Source organism: Sorex araneus, chromosome 2, assembly GCF_027595985.1.
Source record: "Sorex araneus isolate mSorAra2 chromosome 2, mSorAra2.pri, whole genome shotgun sequence".
Classification (NCBI taxonomy): Eukaryota; Metazoa; Chordata; class Mammalia; order Eulipotyphla; family Soricidae; genus Sorex; species Sorex araneus.
Window position 1 is genome coordinate 372,145,064 of NC_073303.1, and position 19,514 is coordinate 372,164,577.

Here is a 19,514-nt window from a genome sequence, read left to right on the forward strand (position 1 = left end):
AATATGATATAGCTATGGATATTATATATTCCATAAGACTGCTTTGGGATGAGTTCTAAGTAAAAGATTATAACATTAAAATAGGTGTAATTCTTGAGAGCCATAGAGTTGATGATTTAGAAATGAGCTGTTGTTTATGAGTTTCTTTTGTTGTTGTTGTTTGTTTGTTTGGGGGGAAGGGACACACATGGCAATGTGCCTCCTGGCTCTGCACTCCAAGGTGATTGATGCCACGGGCGTGGGGCCATATGGGGACTGAACCTCAGCTGGCCAGTTGCAAGGCCTTACCCGCTTTACTATCACTCTGACCCTGGCGATTCGTTTATGAGCTGTGCCCCAGGTGCTTTGGGGCTATGCTTTCCTCTCTGTATGCTCAATGATGCAATGTTAGGGATCAGACTCCACAATCCCACCTGCAAGGCATTGACTCTAGCACAAGACGCTATCTCTCCTGACCTAGAAATGGTAAATATTTTATGGAAGAATTAGTATCCGTTCATCTTCAAAGCATAATTTGTTTTGAGATTTGGAGGGACTGGAGAGACAGTACAGCAGGTATGGCACTTGTCTTCCATGATGCTCACCTGGGTTTGATTCCCTGGCACCAGCTTTGGTCCCCTGAGCACAGACGGGAGTGATCCCTGAGCACAGAGCCAGGAGTAAACCCTGAGCATTACCAGGTGTGGTTCAAAATTTGTTTAAAAAAATCTTTGTTAAAGCAAAGGAAAGAAACTCTAAATTGGACACACTCAATATGTTGTTAGATTTGTTCTCAAGTTTCCTGTTCTCTGAGTGATGGGAACTTTGAAACTATTGATAATAGAGGCAAATATTTTTGTTATTGACTTCGTCTATGGAAAATCATGTTTATTAATTCCAACTCCAAGGACTTGGAATTAAGGACTCCAAGGACTTTGCATTATGAAAAAGAATAAATTTGGTTTTGAATATGCAGATATTATCATGATTTCAGAAAATGAACAATTCAGGGTTTTAGTGTTGAATTAATTGTTGCATGTGTATTAAGTCATATTCTTTTTGACAAACATCAGTTGTCCTATTATCATTATATGAACATACCTTTGCATGTGTTTGTATATATACATATCTTCACACATACACGTGCATACATAGCTGTATATAGGTGATAACAACATTAAATACTGACGTCAAATTGCTTGAATAATGTAGCCTATAGAGAAAATATCTGTCTTTTGTATATAATTGCAAATTAACATCTATGCATTCAATAAAATTATTATTTGGATGGTTGATGCATGGAAAATGGATTGTAGCCAATTAAGTAGAAAATATGATGATAAAGAGAAAAATGATGTGTAATTTAGAGGCTCCAGAAAGTAGTTACTTGGACTGAGACAATACTTGAGAAAAGTTGCCGAGAAATCTGTTGCGTGGATAAGGAACAGGAAATAAAGAAACAGTGCTAGAGGTTTAGTTTGAGTAATCACGTGACTGGTAATAGCATTCATTCAGATGGAGTAAGGGAGGAGGAGTATGAGCAACTGGGGAATTATTGGATCCTTCAATTACAGTTTGGTTCATATTGTAATTCCTTGTAGACTAAGTAGGTGGCTCAATAAGGAAATTGAGTAGGTGACTCAGTATAGTAATCTGGGTCTACGTGATCATGCATACACTTAAGAGAGATCAAAAATAGAGGTGGTACTTAAGCCAGGAGACTAAGGAAAATTAAGTTGCCAAGTAAAAGTGTTCTACTGACCATGGTAGTTTAACACAATCTGCTTCCAGGTACCTTTAAGTACATGGATTACCAGACAGGATAACAAGATAACTGATTTTTGGTTAAATTAATGACCATAGACCCAAAGGACAGGTGGATCTTTTGGGCAGGTCACAGTGCTTACAAAGCCTATCATATGTTAATTCCTGTATGTATATTTATGTAAATGTGTATATATTTGTATTTGAGCCAATATATGAACATATATAATTTAGAAAAAAAACACATTTTAAGTATTTTACATATATGCCTATTATATATGTGTGCATACACATATATGCATAAGTATGTGTGTGTCTCCATTAGAAAAATGACGCGTCTCTCCATTTCTTCAGCTTTTTCACTCTAGTCCTTACCAGATAACCTTGTCTCACATGCCATTGAGAAAGTAAAAGCCATTAAATAATAGTATCTTCACATGCTCAACCCCCAACCTCCCTAGCTGTAGGCAGACATGAATATTTGCCGATCCGTCCTTTTCTTTACTAATGCTTCCTTGTCTCTTCTTTTTTTGTGTTTCTTGCATTTTTAAAAACAGCATACTGACAGTTGGTGATTTTATTTAAGAACAGTGGTTACATTTAATGCAATGAACGTAACAAACTATAATCAAACATAATTTTTTTAAATGTCCAATTAGGTATTCAATTGACAGAAACACAGACTTGGAGAGATACTTCAATATTGATGCCAACAGTGGTGTTATTACCACCGCCAAATCTTTGGATCGAGAAACAAATGCTGTCCATAATATCACAGTCCTTGCAATGGAGAGCCGTAAGTTGTAAGATTTAAATTACAAAGATGCCTTTGAGATTGGAGAATGGTCTATATGAGGTGCCATATATTTTGTTTGAATCAAACAGTATAGAGGCAATGTGTCTAATTTCAGCTGTGAAATATATGCATGAGCACCAAAATTATGTTAATACTTACAAAGAGATGACTACAAATTTCAGGCCACAGTTACCCTCCGAATGCTTTTTATTGGTTTTGGTCAGCTGCCTTTCTTCTGAAAGAGAATTGGGAAAATAGTTTGCTAAATTCCATAACTGGTTTCTAAGACATTCTGGTTTTGAATTCACTTTAGTCTCTCATAAGAAAATATATGCAGAGAAAATAAGTATAGGCTTAACATATATTAATTGTATATATTCATACAAATAGTAGCTATAAATCCTGAAATATAGACTTCATCATTCTTTGATAGTTTTCTCACCAGAGGCTAAATGTTACCTACATGAATTGTACCTGCCACCTATCTCTGTCATTTATGTACTAGTTAGACCAGATTTTCTATAACTCCCATTAAAATTACAGTGCATGGTGCCAAGCTTTATTTGAGATTCGCTCATTTTCTTGTTAGAATTGTGCTTTGGCTGTGCAAGCCACTCAGTTTCGGTTTGTTTGAGGGTGCACACCCAGCAGTGCTCAGGGATTACTCCTGACATTGCACTCAGGAATCACTCCTGGCTGGGCTTAAGACCGTATGTGGAGCAGGAGTCAAACCCAGGTGGCCTGTTTGCAAGGCAAGCGCCCTCTCCCTGTATTATCTCTCTGGTCCCTGATTCTAGTTGATAATGTTTCCCGACTAACATGACACAGTGCTTCTTCTCTCTTAGAGAATCCATCCCAGGTAGGAAGAGGCTACGTGGCCATCACCATCCTGGACATTAATGACAACGCCCCTGAGTTTGCCATGGACTACGAGACCACGGTCTGTGAGAATGCGCAGCCAGGACAGGTAAGAGGCTGCCGATCGTGGCGTCCGTGTGTGTGTGTGTGTGTGTGTGTGTGTGTGTGTGTGTGATTGCTTCCAAAATATCCAGGGGCGGGAGCCTTTGAAATTCTGCCAGCTTTAAGATAAACTATAACCAGCATGTTTCTGCAAAACCAACACTTTGATGCGGAGCATAAACTAATATTAAAGGAACTTTGAAATTCTGGTTTAATTGGGATGATGGAAATTTCTCAGGAGGAGTGTGTCTATATGGTAAAAGCCCTGGTCAGGGCTTAGTCCCTTTTGAGGAGAAATAGAGCATAGCAGGCTTGATTGGGCTGTTTCCCACATTGGGCTTAAGGGCCTTGAAGATCTGAGCATGGAGGGAAGCTTAATTTTCGTGGGGTGTGTTTTACTTTCCTTATTGTTCCGTGTCCTGTGATGTGTGCTTGGATGGTTTAATCAGTTGGCACAGCTTCCTGCTGAGGTTTACAGAAGTAAATTCACACATGAATTTTGAAAAGGACATGATTTGTTTTGCAAGAGCCCTTTTCAGACTGGGTTTACGGCATCCGGGCACACACGCCGCTCCTTCCGGAAACTGGGACTTACTCCTGAACCCCATCGTGGCTCTGCGTGGCCCCAGGAGACAGCAGAGGGCACCGCCAGCAACTCACAGTTCCCGATTCCTATTCACAGGTGATCCAGAAAATCAGTGCCGTTGATAAAGACGAACCCTCCAACGGCCACCAGTTTTATTTCAGCTTGACCACGGAGGCCACGAATAACCACAACTTCTCATTAAAAGATAACAAAGGTGAGTGTTGTGATTGCTACCTGTGGAAGCCGAAGATATAAAGGCTCCAAGGAAGTACGTTCTCTTACTCAAGAATGCTGATTATGGATTTTTTTTTCTAACCAGCAAGGACATTAATTAAAGGGCAATGAGCCCCTCAAGTAATTTTTATCTATGGATTTGCTGTCATGAAGAAGAAACCGGGACTTAAATCATTTAGGCTTCGAGCCAAATAGGGGTGGGAAGTCAAATCCATCTCCCTCTGTCTTTCCTCCCAGACATTTGCTTTCTTATTTGTACCCCAAGCTGCTTATCCAGATTATCTAACTGGTTGTTGACCAGATAAATGCCCTAGTGAGCAGCTACTGCATAGGTGTATCTTGAAACTTGGAAATTGTTGGTCTTTTAACTTATGCTGAACCAGTCTATACTAAGTCAACTCAACTGTGATTTAATGTTTTTAATGTCAAGATGAATTTTTCAATCTGGTAAAATAGACAAAGTTTTATAATACACATGACATATAAAATATGTGTGGTACATGATTTATTTGTAAAAGAAATATAAAATAGGAGGTGGAGAGAGAGTAAAGAGGGCAGGGTTCTTGCCTTGCCCACGGCTGACCTGACTTTTGTTCCAGCATCCATTAGCATCCATCAGCTCTACTGGGGTGATCCCCAAGTGCAGAGCCAAAAGTAAGCCCTGAGCACCACTACATGTGACTCCCAAACAAAACAAAAAGCAATATAAAAATAAATCACAAATTCCCTATCCCAAATGCCTTTTCAATGCTTCTGTTGTTTCATAGATGTCACTATAGAATCAGTTTTACAAAAACTTTGAAGTAAACTCTGTTTCTCTTAAAATACATACATTTAAACATACCCACACAGACAAACAAGTACACAGTTATAAAATCTTACAAAGAGGGGCTGGAGCAATAGCACAGCAGGTAGGGCGTTTGCTTGCACATGGCTGACCCGGGTTCGATTCCCAGCATTCCCGTATGGTCCCCTGAGCACTGCCAGGAGAAATTCCTGAGTGCATGAGCCAGGAGTAACCTCTGTGCAACACCAGGTGTGATCCAAAAAAAAAAAAAAACTTACAAAGAAAGTCTAAGAAGCTGCTGCTTACTAATTTCAAATGTATATATCCACGTTGGTTTTCATTCAGGCCTCTATCATCTATTATCAGAGAACAATATTTGCTGTTGATATGAAGAATTGTATTCTTCCCAAAACATGGGAAAATGTAATATTTCATTCAGTTTGAATAGGTGACTCAGGATTCAGAAAAACAATGTAGATTGGCTAGTCAGATACTAACTTATCTAAAAAGACTTGTTCTCAGAAGATGGACATTATAAGTGCTTTTGCCTGAAGCCACCAATATTTTAATACAGAAAATCCGAGTTTGGCCTCAAAATGTCAGTCTGAAAATAATTTTTCCTGATTCTATTCTCCACTTAATGAGAACACTATCTGTCCCTTTAGTAATAGAAGAGGCAGAACAGCCCCCAGTATACAGAATCCCCAACTCGGTGACTTAATCACACTTGGAAAGGACAGTTCTCATCACTTGGATGCGCCCAGCTCCAACATGGGGAGAGGAATTGATGACCGTTCTAAGAAACCGATGAATATTTCCTGTATGTCAATATTCAGTACTACTGTTGTGACCACACTGGTTTAGTTCCAATGTGGGTCTTTGAATTTAGTGTGTAAGATTAGGATATAAAGTTAGAGTTGTTTAACAGTGCATAGCTTTGGATCTCTTACATCTCATGCCTGTACCTTCTTGCTGGTCTTTCACTTGTTTTGTCTCTCGAAGTCCACCACTGCCCTACTGGTGTATCCGTGACATTTTGTGTCTGCCTCTCCTTGCTGCATTGCCACTCTCTGTCTCTTTGGCTTTTCTTGGTTCTTCAGCCACCTGCTGCTTTCTTTGCGATCTGGCTGGTTCGAAGAGAGGGTTCAAAAGATTGTTACCTGCCATGTTCTCCATTTTTAGCGATCGTATTCCTGCCCCTTAGCCATTTCCATTATCTCTTGACTGGCTAACATCATATTGGTGAGATTTTAAGTGGACAATTAAATTAACTAGATTCATTGGTAACCTTTTCCTCCACCATCACATTACAATTGTGGACAATTCAAGCAGGAAAATGCCCGGATTTATTGGCCATCTGGTCTACCAAACCAAGTCTTTTCCAGATTGCACTCAGAGTTACCTAACCCAAACTTTTAAGGAAAACACGTTGGAATAGGAGAGTATCAGTCTTTCTTTATGGTGTTGCCTCAGGTGGTACATGCAGAAAAGATGAAGCATACGTATTCTTTCAGACACTGAATTCTCTTCTCAGTTTGGACATGCACATGTTTGTTATTCAATGCTGGACATGTCACATTACAAATCCACTCTGAAAAATTTGATATCGCACATCAAAAATACGGGCGAGTGGCTTACTTAAAGACTGAGCAGATAAAGTGTGGAAATCAGAGTCTAATTCCTGTTGTAGGTAAGGTATTCTCAGCAACCTCCCGTCTGTGGTTGTTTTGTGCTATTGGGAAACAGAACACTCAAGTCCAACTTGCTCTCTCATGTTAGAGTATTGTTAATTTTTTCTGGTAACATCCGCTGAATATGTTTTGATAGCTCCATATAGTAAAGTATACTGCCTGACATTGTGATCACGGTTTTCCTTTTTCTTTACATTGCTTACTAACTGCTGTAATTGTAAAGAACCTCATTTATACACTAAAACTTCTCTAATTTATACACTCAAACATGTTAGTTGGATAACTTGGCAGCATGTAAAAAAATTCCATTTCTGGTATAGTCATCACTGAAATGTGACTTATATCTGTGGACAGACTGAGCACTGAATGAGAATTAAAGAGAGGTCACCTGTTTATTACAACATGTAATAGATACATTGGGCTTCAGGGAAAGCATAGAGAAATGTGGATTTCAAAACTTTTACAGTAATTGTTCTCCTAAATAACTATGATATTTAATTTTAATAAAAACAGAATCAATTCTTTTATCTGTCTCTATAAAAATTGGGCTCAAAACTTGTCAAAGAAGGAATAGATTTGGCACTGGAGAGATGGCATCAGGGTCACGGCATTTGCCTTGCAAGCATTAGACCCTGCTTCAGATCCACAGTACCACCTGATCTTCTGGGAACCTCCAAGAATGATGCCTGAGCACAGAACCAGAAGTGAGCACTGAGCATCACTGAGTGCTGCAGCCCCCCAAAAGATAGGGTCGATATGAAGATCATCTGAGCCAGCTTATAATAGCAAAAAGATTTAACCTGTTCACTTTTGCTATTTGAATACGTTTGTCAGAACTTTATTATCTGTAGAAGGATGCACTGTTTGCAATCTTTAGAACGTTGTAGTTACCATAATAAGCAAGACATGCTATTTTCACATTTACTTTCATTTTATAGCCATCATTTTTATGGTAACTCTAGACTGGCAAATGAGCCAATCATTGGAAATATTGCTCTTGTCAAAAGAAACTGGACACGGCGAGCTCAGCCCCGAGGGGGTGGGAAGAGGGGCTCCATCAGCAACCTCTGAGACACTCCCTTTCTCTGTCCTAGACAACACCGCTTCCGTTCTCACCAGGAGGAATGGCTTCCGGAGACAGGAGCAGTCTGTTTACTACCTGCCCATCTTCATCGTGGACAGTGGGTCACCGTCCCTCAGCAGCACCAACACCCTCACCATCCGGGTCTGTGACTGTGATGCAGATGGGGTAGCCCAGACCTGCAACGCCGAGGCCTATGTCCTCCCTGCAGGTCTCAGTACGGGAGCTCTCATCGCAATCCTCGCCTGTGTTTTGACACTGCTGGGTAGGTTCCTTTCCTGCATGTGTTACGAAAACACCCCCACCAACAATGCGCCCACCCTTCCAATTGTCCTCTCCCTTGCTGGTATCCTTGGGGGAACACATGCAAAGACCCTGTTGATATTTTGCTCAATGAACCACGGATGACCCTTTCCAGGGTTTCCAGGGTCTAATAGAAAATTTAGCTCAGAAAAACTGGCATCTCTTTTTCAAACAGTGACTACAAATGCCTTGTATACCACTGATTTCTTTCAGTAATTTTTAAAAACCATAGCCAGTTCTTTGCTTTAGAATACAGAGATAGATACTTGATACCCTAGAGACAATTTTTAACTAGGCTTTTTCAAAATTGTACCTAATTTAGAATTTATTACTTTATAACCTACTCTTTTCAGAAGATGTAAGATGAACTTTATCATTATTTGCAAAGCTTTGAAGACTGCAGTTTCAGCAAGGCGAAGTTATAATTTCCCAAGAAGAACTACCATATGCAATTGTATTTTTTCCATGATTACTTTGTAATTTGGTTAAATTAGATTTATAACTCATATTAGAATTGCATTTTTATAAGAGATTATGCAGCATGCTTTCATAAATTGGGAAACATCCAACATGGGCATTGGGTAATAGACTTATTTCTTAGCTAAATTCTCCTCCATAGTGTAATTTGCTACCACACAGACAATCGGCATTTAATATTTTATGAGAGATTGTACTATGCATTTTTTTTGGTACTATACCATTTTAAAACCCATTTATAACGTATTTGGTTAAACACATAATTTAGCAATAGACGCAATCGTTGTATGTATTTACAAAAACGATGTGTGAATTTACATAAGCATGATTTTTATTCCTGCATCCAACTTAGACTAGTTTCTCCCTAGGTAGACCTTAGTTTTCCTAAGACTAGACATTTCATCTTAGAGGGGAGTTAGGGGTTAGGGGTTAGGAAGATAGGATATATGTTTTTTTTTTTTTTTTTTTTTTTTGCTTTTTGGGTCACACCCAGCGATGCTCAGGGGTTGCTCCTGGCTTTGCACTCAGGAACTACTCCTGGCGGTGCTTGGGGGACCATATGGGATGCCGGAGTCAAACCCAGGTCGGCCGCGTGCAAGGAAAACACCCTACCCGCTGTGCTATCGCTCCGGCCCCCAGGATATATGTTTTGCATGTGGGAGTTCCGAATTCTATCCCTGACCCTGTGTGATTTCCCAGGCACTCATTCCAAATAAAAATAACTAAATTATTTTTAATGTGAAAATAATAAAACTAGGACCATAGGCATGTAAATGTCTTATTTGGGGGCCACACCCGGCAGTGCTCATGGCTGTCTTCTGGCTCTGTGCTCATGAATCAACCTTGGTGGAGTTTGAGGAACAAGATACGGTGTTGGGCATGAAGCAGGTATCCGCACTGCTGTACCATCGCTCCTGACCCCATAAGTTTGTAAAGATTAAATGAGATGCTAATTTTCTTAGCATAGTATGCAAATTGCCATTGTTGGAGCAAAAATTTTCAACCTGTTAATAAAGGTAATATGTAGTTAAACACTCACTGGAAATCACATAAAAACAAATTATTATTTTTAATAGCAGCCTCAAGTAACTAGGTAATATTTACTTGTCACTGTCATCCCGTTCCTCATTGATTTGTTCGAGTGGGCACCAGTAACGTCTCTCATTGTGAGACTTATTGTTACGGTTTTTGGCATATGCAATATGCACGGGTAGCTTGCCAGGCTCTGCCGTGCGGGCTCCGTACTTTCAGAAGCTTGCCGGGCTCTCCGAGAGGGGTGGAAGAATCGAACACAGGTTGGCTGCATGAAAGGTGAAAGCCCAACCGCTGTAACATTTTACAGGTGAAATAATCCTCCCAGAAATTTCCAATTAGAGCTTCAGTAGAATATAAGGGACTCAGGACATTTTCTGAATGTGTTACTATTGCAAAATATCTTTTGTTTTGCTACCGAGTTAGAAAATACCATAATAAGGAAGAAAATTCGACGAAGCTGTAATCATTGAAAGCCACCCTTTCTTCCTTTACCAGGTTTAAAATTGAATAACACAAATTTAAATTGACCTTGAATTAAACAAAAAAAAAAGATCAAGATTTCCTTGTATTTGACAAAAGTATTTTGATCAAAGCACAGGTCAGGAAAAAAGGAGATAGATTGATTATATGTGAATGAAATGACTCTTTCACATCCAATTCATTCAATTGTTGCATTAAACTTCAACCACATTTCATTGACAGCTTAGATTGTCCTATATTTGAAAGGAATAAGATAAAATTGTATTCTGGAAAATTTAATCATAGCTGACACTTAATCAACTATATTTTTAAGCTGTCTAGTGAATGTGGCTTATTTTTAGAAAATATGTTCACTTGTGTCTTTGGGATTCTTTGCAATTTAGATTGGATGTGACTAGTTAAGAACCATTGAGTGGAAAGATAGCCTACTGTGTAGGGCATTTGCCTTGCCTGCAACCAACACAGGTTCTATCTCTAGCACTGAATATTGTTCCTGAGCACCAAAAGTGGCCTCAAAAAAAGAATCATTACGTAGTTAAATTGGAAGTAAAATTATTTTTATTGAATTTCATTCTTGCCTAAATACATATGTATTTATCTTTCAGGGCAAGATTATAGATTTGGGAATTTTGTCAAGACTTTTATTGGTCTGTTACTCTTTGTTCAATGTTAACATTTTTCTTAGACATCTAAGTTCTTCTATTAGGAATACCTCTTCTATTTCTAAAAGAATGTCATGTCCTGTTTTGTATATATAAGATACATAAGTCTATGTAGTGGTTTTTATTTTGGGTGAGCAAATATCCGACAGATCTCAGTACTTGCTCCTGGCTCTGCTCTCCGGGATCATTCCTGGCAGGTGGAGGCAACCCAGTGAGTCGCTGGGAATTGAATTGGGATTGGCTGTATAGAAAAGAAACATCCTACCTGCAAACAATTGCTCTGGCCCCTCTACATAGTGATTTTAAGTTTACGTGGCCCTAAGTCTAACTGAATATTATAGTGCTGAAGTGCAATTTGTTGTCAGAAGTTGCTTTTTTGTTGGTGGTGGTTTTGAGCCTACTCAAGAGTGCTCAGGAGACCAGGCAAAGCTTGGAATAGAGCCCAGGCCTCAGACGTGCAAAATCTGAGGCCTCGGAACCATCTCTCCAGCCCATGACCCGCATGCTCCTCAAGTCTTTGTGACTCATGTGCCATCAACTAATCTATTCAAATGCTAGCACGGGGGCTCTGTGCGTTACACATGTTTAGGAGCAGATAACCAAAACTATTTTCTTCTCTTTGGCATCAGTCTCTTCCATTGCGGAGTCTGTTTATTCACCAGATTAAATGCCTGAGGTGGTAGGCATGAACACCTTGCAGATGGGGAGTGTACACAGCCTGCATGACGCTTGACTTCTACATGAATATAATTGATTTTTTCTTCACATCTCAAAAAATGCAATGAATCTTACTTCGAACACAAAGTACCAAGATTTATGAGGCAAACCTTTTCAGGCTTTTAAAGAAATAATGCTAGAAAAAGAGGGAGGTGGAGATGTTTGAGAATAGGGTGGAAGAACTTAATAATCATCCTGAGTGCCAGGATGAAACTCGTGAAGCCTGGGATTTGGGATACCTCCCAGAGGACAGCTTTCTCCCATGGACCAAGTTTGTGTTTCTTCAACTTGTCACAACAGAGGTGTGACAAGTTGAAGCTCCTGGTAACTTGCCTGGGATGTACAGAAGTTTCCAGAATATTTATGCTGGATGGCACTGCAGAAAATTTCCAGCCCAAATATCCAAACTTTACACAGGAAATTAATTCCAGTTAGGTTCAAAGATCTTTGGGGGTTCTTGGAATTGGTTAGTTCTTGGTATTGGGAGGAATTTTAGACCTTATTCACACTCACTGATCATAGATTAATCCATAAATGAGATACATCTTGAAAAACATTTAAAAAGCTGTATTGAAATGTGCTCTTTCCCAGAATTTGAAATTCATGTCATCTGAGGAATATTCATCAGTCTTCACCTGTTCTTCATTTGGGGTGAACACTGATTCTTCATTGTCCTCAAATTCACTCTCATTTATTTGTAACTGAAGTTTTTTTTGTTTGTTTGTTTGGGAGTCACACCCAGTGATGCTCAGGAGTTTTCTTGGCTCTGTGCTCAGGAATTATTCCTGGTGTGCTTTGGGGGAACCATATTGGATGCCAGGGATAAAACCCAGGTCAGCTGCGTGCAGAGCAAACACTTTACCCATCCTAGGTGCTCCAGCCCTCACCATATTATTTCAATGAAAAAGGTGATACACAATTTAGAACATGAGGTTTCCTTTTTTACACTGAGTAAAGATGGAATGGGAGATATTCTTTTAAATTCATAGTGAACTTAACCCATTATTTTCCATATATAGTTTTGTCAGTATAAAGCAAGAACATAATAGTATTTAAGTGTTTAAATATCTCCCCTAATACTATCACATTGTACATTTTTACCATAATTGACTCATAATTGCTGATATTTTTGGTTGTTTTCAACTAGATTGAAAGCACTTTTAGAAGCAGTTTGAGTGATCAATTCTCAACTTCAAGAGGTATTTGATTTTACTTCTTTGATATTTGATCTGCTTACCATAGGGTATTATTTTCCTTCTTCTGAATCTTTGAGTACAAAATGTTTCAATGATTTCCAGCAATCAGAAAATATATATATATGGATTTTGTTTGTTAAATTTGTAATTACACTTTAAATAACCTACACCACTTGTCCTTTTTTGTGGTACGTAGGTCCTCTTTTTCCTCCTGTTTTTAATTTCTTACTTGCATCAAGTGACGTAATTCTAATTTGGATATTTAATGAAGAAATTTGTGATGCTTGCTTAGGGGATATTGCCATTGAAATTCAATATTTTCTTATCTTTAAAGCTGGAAAGCAGAACTTACTTTTATGAATGTGACTTTGATAATTTACACATATCTGGTTCATATTTTTCTCATTTAATATTGAACAGCATTACTTATTATTCAGTTGGATTGTTATGATGAAAAATCTGCAGAGGATTATCAAATGCTGCTTACCTCTTATCCTGAGTTACTCTCAACTGAAAGTTCTGTGTGGAACCAGCCAACTGTCCCTCTTCACTCAGTTCCATCCCCCAGTCAGTGAATTCCCAGGTCCTGCCCAGATTACTTTCTTGAACCTTGAATCTCTTCTTTCTCTCACTTGATGTTGATTTATCCAAGATCCATCTTGTTCCTGAATGATGGTATATCAGTGCAGGGAAAGCCCTTTAATAACAAATGTGCAACCCAGTTAGTATAGAGATTCCCTTGCTTCAAAAATCACTTATCTCTTCTCTCACAGATTCAACTTCCTGCTCCCCACTGGTAGGATACTTGAGCCAGGGGGCATCCGTTGCTTTTTCTCACACTCATCCTGTCTTACCTCCTCTCATAGGCATTTTTCCTTCTACTGAAACTCTCTCCAGACTAAGTGAGTAGTAATGACGATTTGTATTGAGGAATTCCTTTGCTTCTGAGTTCAGCTGAGAACTCTTCCTCCAGGCACCACAGAGCCTTAGGTTAAAGATTCTTAAGTGAAGGCCTCTTTCCTCCAGTGCTCTTCTTTTTTGGAAAACAGAGAACCAGAGAACCAGCCTCATGTTATCCTTATGAGATGGAAGGCGTGTCACTCTAGCATACTGAATGAACTCACTCACAATTGGAATGTATCCATTAGTGGAAAATAATATTTCATCTTGTTTGTTATTTTCCAGAAATAGAATTTTCATAAGATCCTGAACATTGCTACCATCTAATTTTTCTATGATTCTACAGTTTTATGAATTTTTTTCAAGGATCCAGGCTGCCCTTAATTTTTAACCTGGAATTTTAACCTTTAAGATAGGTTGAATGTATTTAAAAACAAGTTTTTAAAGTTTTAATATACAGCAGTAACATTAGCTTAGAAAATATACATGTTGGTATGCTTCTGGGCTATGTTTCCAAATAATGCACAGAGCACAAATGCTAAGATCCTTCTGAGCTCTCCATCCCTCGCATCGGTAGGCTTAGTTCTTGCTCATTCTAAAAGATTGCCTTGACTGAAGAATGTCTACTCCTTGATTTATTTTTTTTCCCTTTGTAAACGTTAACTACCTGTGAGTGAAATCATTGACATTTGACTTTCTCACTCTGGCTTATTTCACTTATGGGCCTCTCCTATAATTTACCAAGTAGTTTATAATAGAGTTGTTTCAGGTATTCAGTGTTCTAACACCAGTCATTTCTGCCACCAGTTTGATTTCCCCTAACCCCACGTCTGCACCATTAGCAGGCACAAACAAATTTCATATTGCTTGTTCCAACACAGAGGCAAATGGAATTATAAAAAAAAATAGACCAAAATGTCAATTTGTGAAAATTGTTATATCTTACAATTGGAAACATATTTTTTGCCTGAAACATTTGAGAGGCATCAGATGTGCTTGCCTAGAATCCAAATGTTTCTTGCAGTCCACAAAGCGAGCTACCAGGTGACGTCTGGTTACCTCTTGAGGGCGGAGGGCTCTCTGAGTCCTTCGCTTCCCCAGCAGGAAGAGCCCCTGTGCCTCTCTCTCATTCTAATAGTTTGAAATGTGTCACCCTGTGCCAGACACTTTCTGTGTACATCCTCCTGTAGGGCTTTTAGGATCTCTTATGCATACCCGGCTTTTCTTACCTTGCCCCAAAGTTTGGGTATTTGCAGAGAATACACTCGTGCTCTGATCATATCCTCACAAACGTTGTTATTTATTATAAAATCTTCGTATTTTTTTGTGGTTCTTAATTTCTAAATATGTTTCCTGAAATACAAAGAGCAAAGTATCGTGACCTTATCTCTTTTTTCATTTTTTTTTGGTTTGTTTGTTTTGGGACTCCGCCAGGCTGTGCTCAGGGCTTACTCCTGGCTTGGTTCTCATGGATTACTTCCCAAAGTGCTCCAGAAACTATATGCAGTCTTGGAGATTAAACCCAAGTCAGCCTCGTGCAAGGAAACCACCTTATTCACTGTAGTATTTTCCTTGCTGTCTATTTTTTTTAATTTTATTTTAGTACACTTGTTCACAAGTCTATTTATTTATTAAACTGGTATCTTCAGATAAGCTAGTACAGGGAAAGTAAGAGGAAAACTATTTGGGGATACATGTGTGAATAATATTTATCATAGTCTGTTGCTTATTTTACTACCCTTGCCTCATATTTAAGCCTTCAAGAATAGGACCAGTGCTGCCCAGCTACCCAATAAATAGATACCAATGCAATTAACTAAAATAACAAAGAGGTTCAAAATCATGAGTGTAGCTTTTTCTTTCTTTGGGTGCAACAGTTGTGTGACTTACTTTAACACACTGGAAAGGAATAGAACTGAATTGTATAAAGTTTTATAGCAGTTCACAGTATGGTGTATTATTTAGCAAAACTAGAGAGTACTTACTCTTTGTGACACTATTTCAGTACTTTATAAGTATGAACTCAACCCTCATAAAAGTTTTTGTCAACCAGTTATTCTGGGGTAAATACTGCTATTGTCTCAATTTTGAAGAGATGAAAACTGAAGCAGGAGATGCTGAAGTATCTTCGTTGTGACTATTCAAAAAAGTAGGAATTTAAAATAGATGGTTTACAGTGACATAAGTGGGGGAGGTGGGTTTAAAGATGGAATTCCTAGCACATTTCAGTATACAGGTTCCAACGTGTAAGAATCGGGTGCTTGAGGGATTGGAATGAACATGAGGTTTAAATAAGGGGAGAGTGAAAAAGCTGAAGTCAAAGATAATCTAGAAATTTCAAGTTTGGTTATTTTTATGACTGAGAAAATAGTTCACATTAGATCAAAGTTCATTTTTTCATATCCAGCAACATCAAATATTTGGAGAGAACTTTCAGTGGAGGGTCATGGGATAAGAATGTGGTATCAACAAATAAGTTTATTACATTTATTAATTATTCATTGTATAGTTTTAGTGTCAACTAAAATTTATCAATCAAAAATACTTTTTTAGCAGTTTTAGTGTCAACTAAAATTTATCAATCAAAAATACTTTTTCGAAATGTGATTAGCAAATTTTGATTGTGGTGTGGTTCTCTGGGATTTCAGGGACCTGGGGTTTACCAAATATTGAAATTGATGGAATTCTTGGGTTGTTTTCGACTCAGTTTTGGATAAATAAGGAAGAAGCCAACCCACTAAAGGAATTCATTGCAATACCACTTAGAAAATAGTCACCAATTGGCTCCAAGAATCCTCATAATTTCCTAATTCAAGAAGGATACCCCATAATTTATCCCAGTTCAAGTTCTTTGTCAACAGTGACGGACAGTCTTTATAAACACGGGATGAGAAGAACCTGTTCACTGTGGCAGTGTCTTGGAGGAACAATACGGATGGCGGTGGGGGTCAGGTGAGCAACAGTGGATTTCTCAAGCTTAGGGGCAGTCAGGATATAATGGAGTCGATCTAAAGAGATCAACTAATTTTACCAAAGAAGAAAAAACAATGAACTTGGATCCTGATGGAGGGTCCTGTCTCTGAGTCACAGTCGTTTCTATCTGATGTTGGCATGTGCTGAGTTTCAGTTCCTATCCTAAAAGACAAAGGAAGGGGGGTGAAGAGTAAATTCCTTTTACTGATGTCTTTCTTACTGGGGTCCTGGGCCCCTACCGTGCCTCAGCTCCATAGCTGGAGTTTCATATGAACCAAGTATGCATTCTTCCATACCATCACTATCCCCTCCTCATCCTGTGTGGCTGAACTGAGCATCCTTAGACCCCATTCCTCCCAGGTCGCTGCCTTCTCCACCCACCTTCTGCCCTGTGCATATTTGTGTGGATCTCCCTGGTGTTTCTTGTGAAACCGTTTGCATTGACTGTTCTTTGGAATTCTCTCAGTGGTTTCCTCCCCACCCCCACCCCAAGTAATTGTTAGCTGTCCATCTTGTGAGTGAAGCAAGGCACACACTGCCATCTCCAATAACATGTAGTTGGCAGGTGTACACAAAAGACTGCAATTTGATTTTAAAACAAAATTCTTTTACAGAGCTTTAGACTGGAGCAGAAAAAAAAACTGGCCTCACAATGTTTCATATGACAAGTAATTTTAAATGAATCCCAGAGTCAACAGTTGAAATATGTTCAAATTAATTAAGCTTCATTTCTTTCTAAAAGAAGCCACCATATTTAGCATTAGTACTATTTGTATTTATAGGATCCCATCTGCAGAATACCATGTAGTTCTGGGTACCAAAAGTGGATGTTGAGAATTCTGATCTTTTCAAGCCAAGAGATTACAGAAGAGTGGATCTGGGATAATAATGAGATGTTAAACTAAAATACTGGGAGGTCTGGGGTCAGCGCGGCAAAGCAGCAGGTAGAGCATTTGCCTTGCAATGGGCCGACCCAGGTTCAATCCCCAGCATCCCATATGTACCCCGAGCACCACCATGAGTGATGTCTGAGTTCAGAGCCAGGAGTAACACCTGAGTATCACCCGGTGTGACCCACAAAACCAAAAACAAAAGAACTTGGAGGTACTCTGCATCGCTTTAGGAGAAAATGTGTTTGACTTTTGTAATTGAATAATCAGAACTTTGAAATACTCTCTGGAGTGAAGAATGTGAAAACAGACTGGTCAGTGCCTTGTAGTCTGGGGATAACCCCTGTTATCTTGTCCATTCTCTTGACTGAATGGTTACGATTGATCAGAGCAGCCCAAACACATGCTTGAGTGTGCAGTAATATTCAGGGAGTCTCTTCCACGTAGCCCTTCTCTGCCCTCAGTCACCTTTGTCCGTAGTAACTAGAAAAATGCATCCCGTATGGTGTTTATCATATTTCTGTCTGTTTTATGTTGTTCAGCTGGGCTGTTCCTTCTCATAAATAGTGTGAGTTCCTAAATGCACATATTCTGTTTGTCACCACAATGCCACAGGTCTAGCAGAGCCCGCCTCATCTCTCAGGGGTTCATTCTGCAGCCTACGCAGATGAGAAACTCCCCTTCTATCTTAGGTGGTTATCTTGTTGGTGAAGCCCCCTTTTCCCAACAAAGTTGTTCCTGTGATTTTCAGTGGTCATTTGAAGGTGTCATTATTAATAACCTTAATAATAGAAGTTTGCTAGAGAAATGGGCTTCTTAATTATAGACATCAGATGTGGTCAGGTCAGCCTTTAGGGAGATGTTTAAGGAAATAGGACTAAAATCTGCTCAAATTAAGTTGGTGAGTATATGTTGTGGTTTAAACATCTGGGAATGTTTGTCATAAACCACAGTTCAGTTGAGAAATAAAGGGCCTCACTAACTCATGGTATGTGGTTTACAAATCTTAGGGTTTTGTCTACCTACCCTATAATGTCTATTATGTGGGGAGAAAGACTGTTCTTATCTGCATGATTTGCACATATTGAAATCTGTACCTTATAGTGAATTAAATTATGAGTTATCTCTGTATCACTGTCATCCCTTACTCATCGATTGCTTGAGCAGGCACCAGAAACATCTCCATTGTGAGACTTGTTGTTACTGTTTTTGGAATATAGAATATGCCACAGGTAACTTGCCAGGCTCTGCAATGCAGGTTGGATACTCTTGGTAGCTTACCAGTCTCTCCGAGAGGGACTAAAGGATCGAACCCAGGTCAGCTGCGTGCAAGACAAACACCCTACCCATTGTGCTATTGCTCTGGCCCATTATGAGTTATACTATCTATATTTATGTTTATATACAATCATATAGAATTTGAGGCACCTGGATGCAGGATACCTCCCTTATTGTTCTGTTTTTGCCAAGACTATTTCTTACATATCATGATACTCAAAAGTGTTGAATTGAATGGTACGAAATTTAGAATAGCATCATTCTTTTCCTCCTATAGTAGTAATCAGATTTACATGTGTCTTAAGAAAGAAATGCTGCTCTAAATAGAGATTATTTCCCGCCAAGACCAGGTTGCTCACAGCATGCATTCTTTAAAGCAGGACAGCTTCAGCTTCTTCCACAGTTGACTTCTTTTCACCCAAGAAAGAGAACATGATATGCACCACAGGAAATCCTTAGATCCATTTCTTGTTTGATTTTGAATTAAATTTGGATTGTCGAAAGTTCAGAACCTTCTACTGTTGCCAAATTTTTCACGACTTCCACATTCAATTATGGATCCCCATATGGGGTTGACACCCACAGTTAAGAAATGCCCTAGTTCTTGGGTCTGATGGGTGCTTACATCCCCTGTCTCTTTCTTTGCTCACTGGTTGACTGGGCCAGTAATATTCTTCCATAATACTTGTCTGATCCCTATTCAACCCTCTGCTTCATTCATGTCT

At 39.0% G+C, this 19,514-nt stretch overlaps 1 protein-coding gene across 2 annotated transcripts in view; it reads left to right on the forward strand.

Annotated features, from left to right (window-relative positions):
- Nucleotides 1-19,514, forward strand: part of CDH7 (cadherin 7) — a 158,768-nt gene that overhangs the window by 122,128 nt on the left and 17,126 nt on the right. For both annotated transcript variants that reach the window (XM_055126070.1, XM_055126071.1), the window contains exons 8-11: nucleotides 2,403-2,539; nucleotides 3,385-3,506; nucleotides 4,182-4,299; nucleotides 7,892-8,143. In XM_055126070.1, coding sequence (XP_054982045.1) covers nucleotides 2,403-2,539; nucleotides 3,385-3,506; nucleotides 4,182-4,299; nucleotides 7,892-8,143 — 629 coding nt within the window. The remainder of the gene's footprint in view (nucleotides 1-2,402; nucleotides 2,540-3,384; nucleotides 3,507-4,181; nucleotides 4,300-7,891; nucleotides 8,144-19,514) is intronic.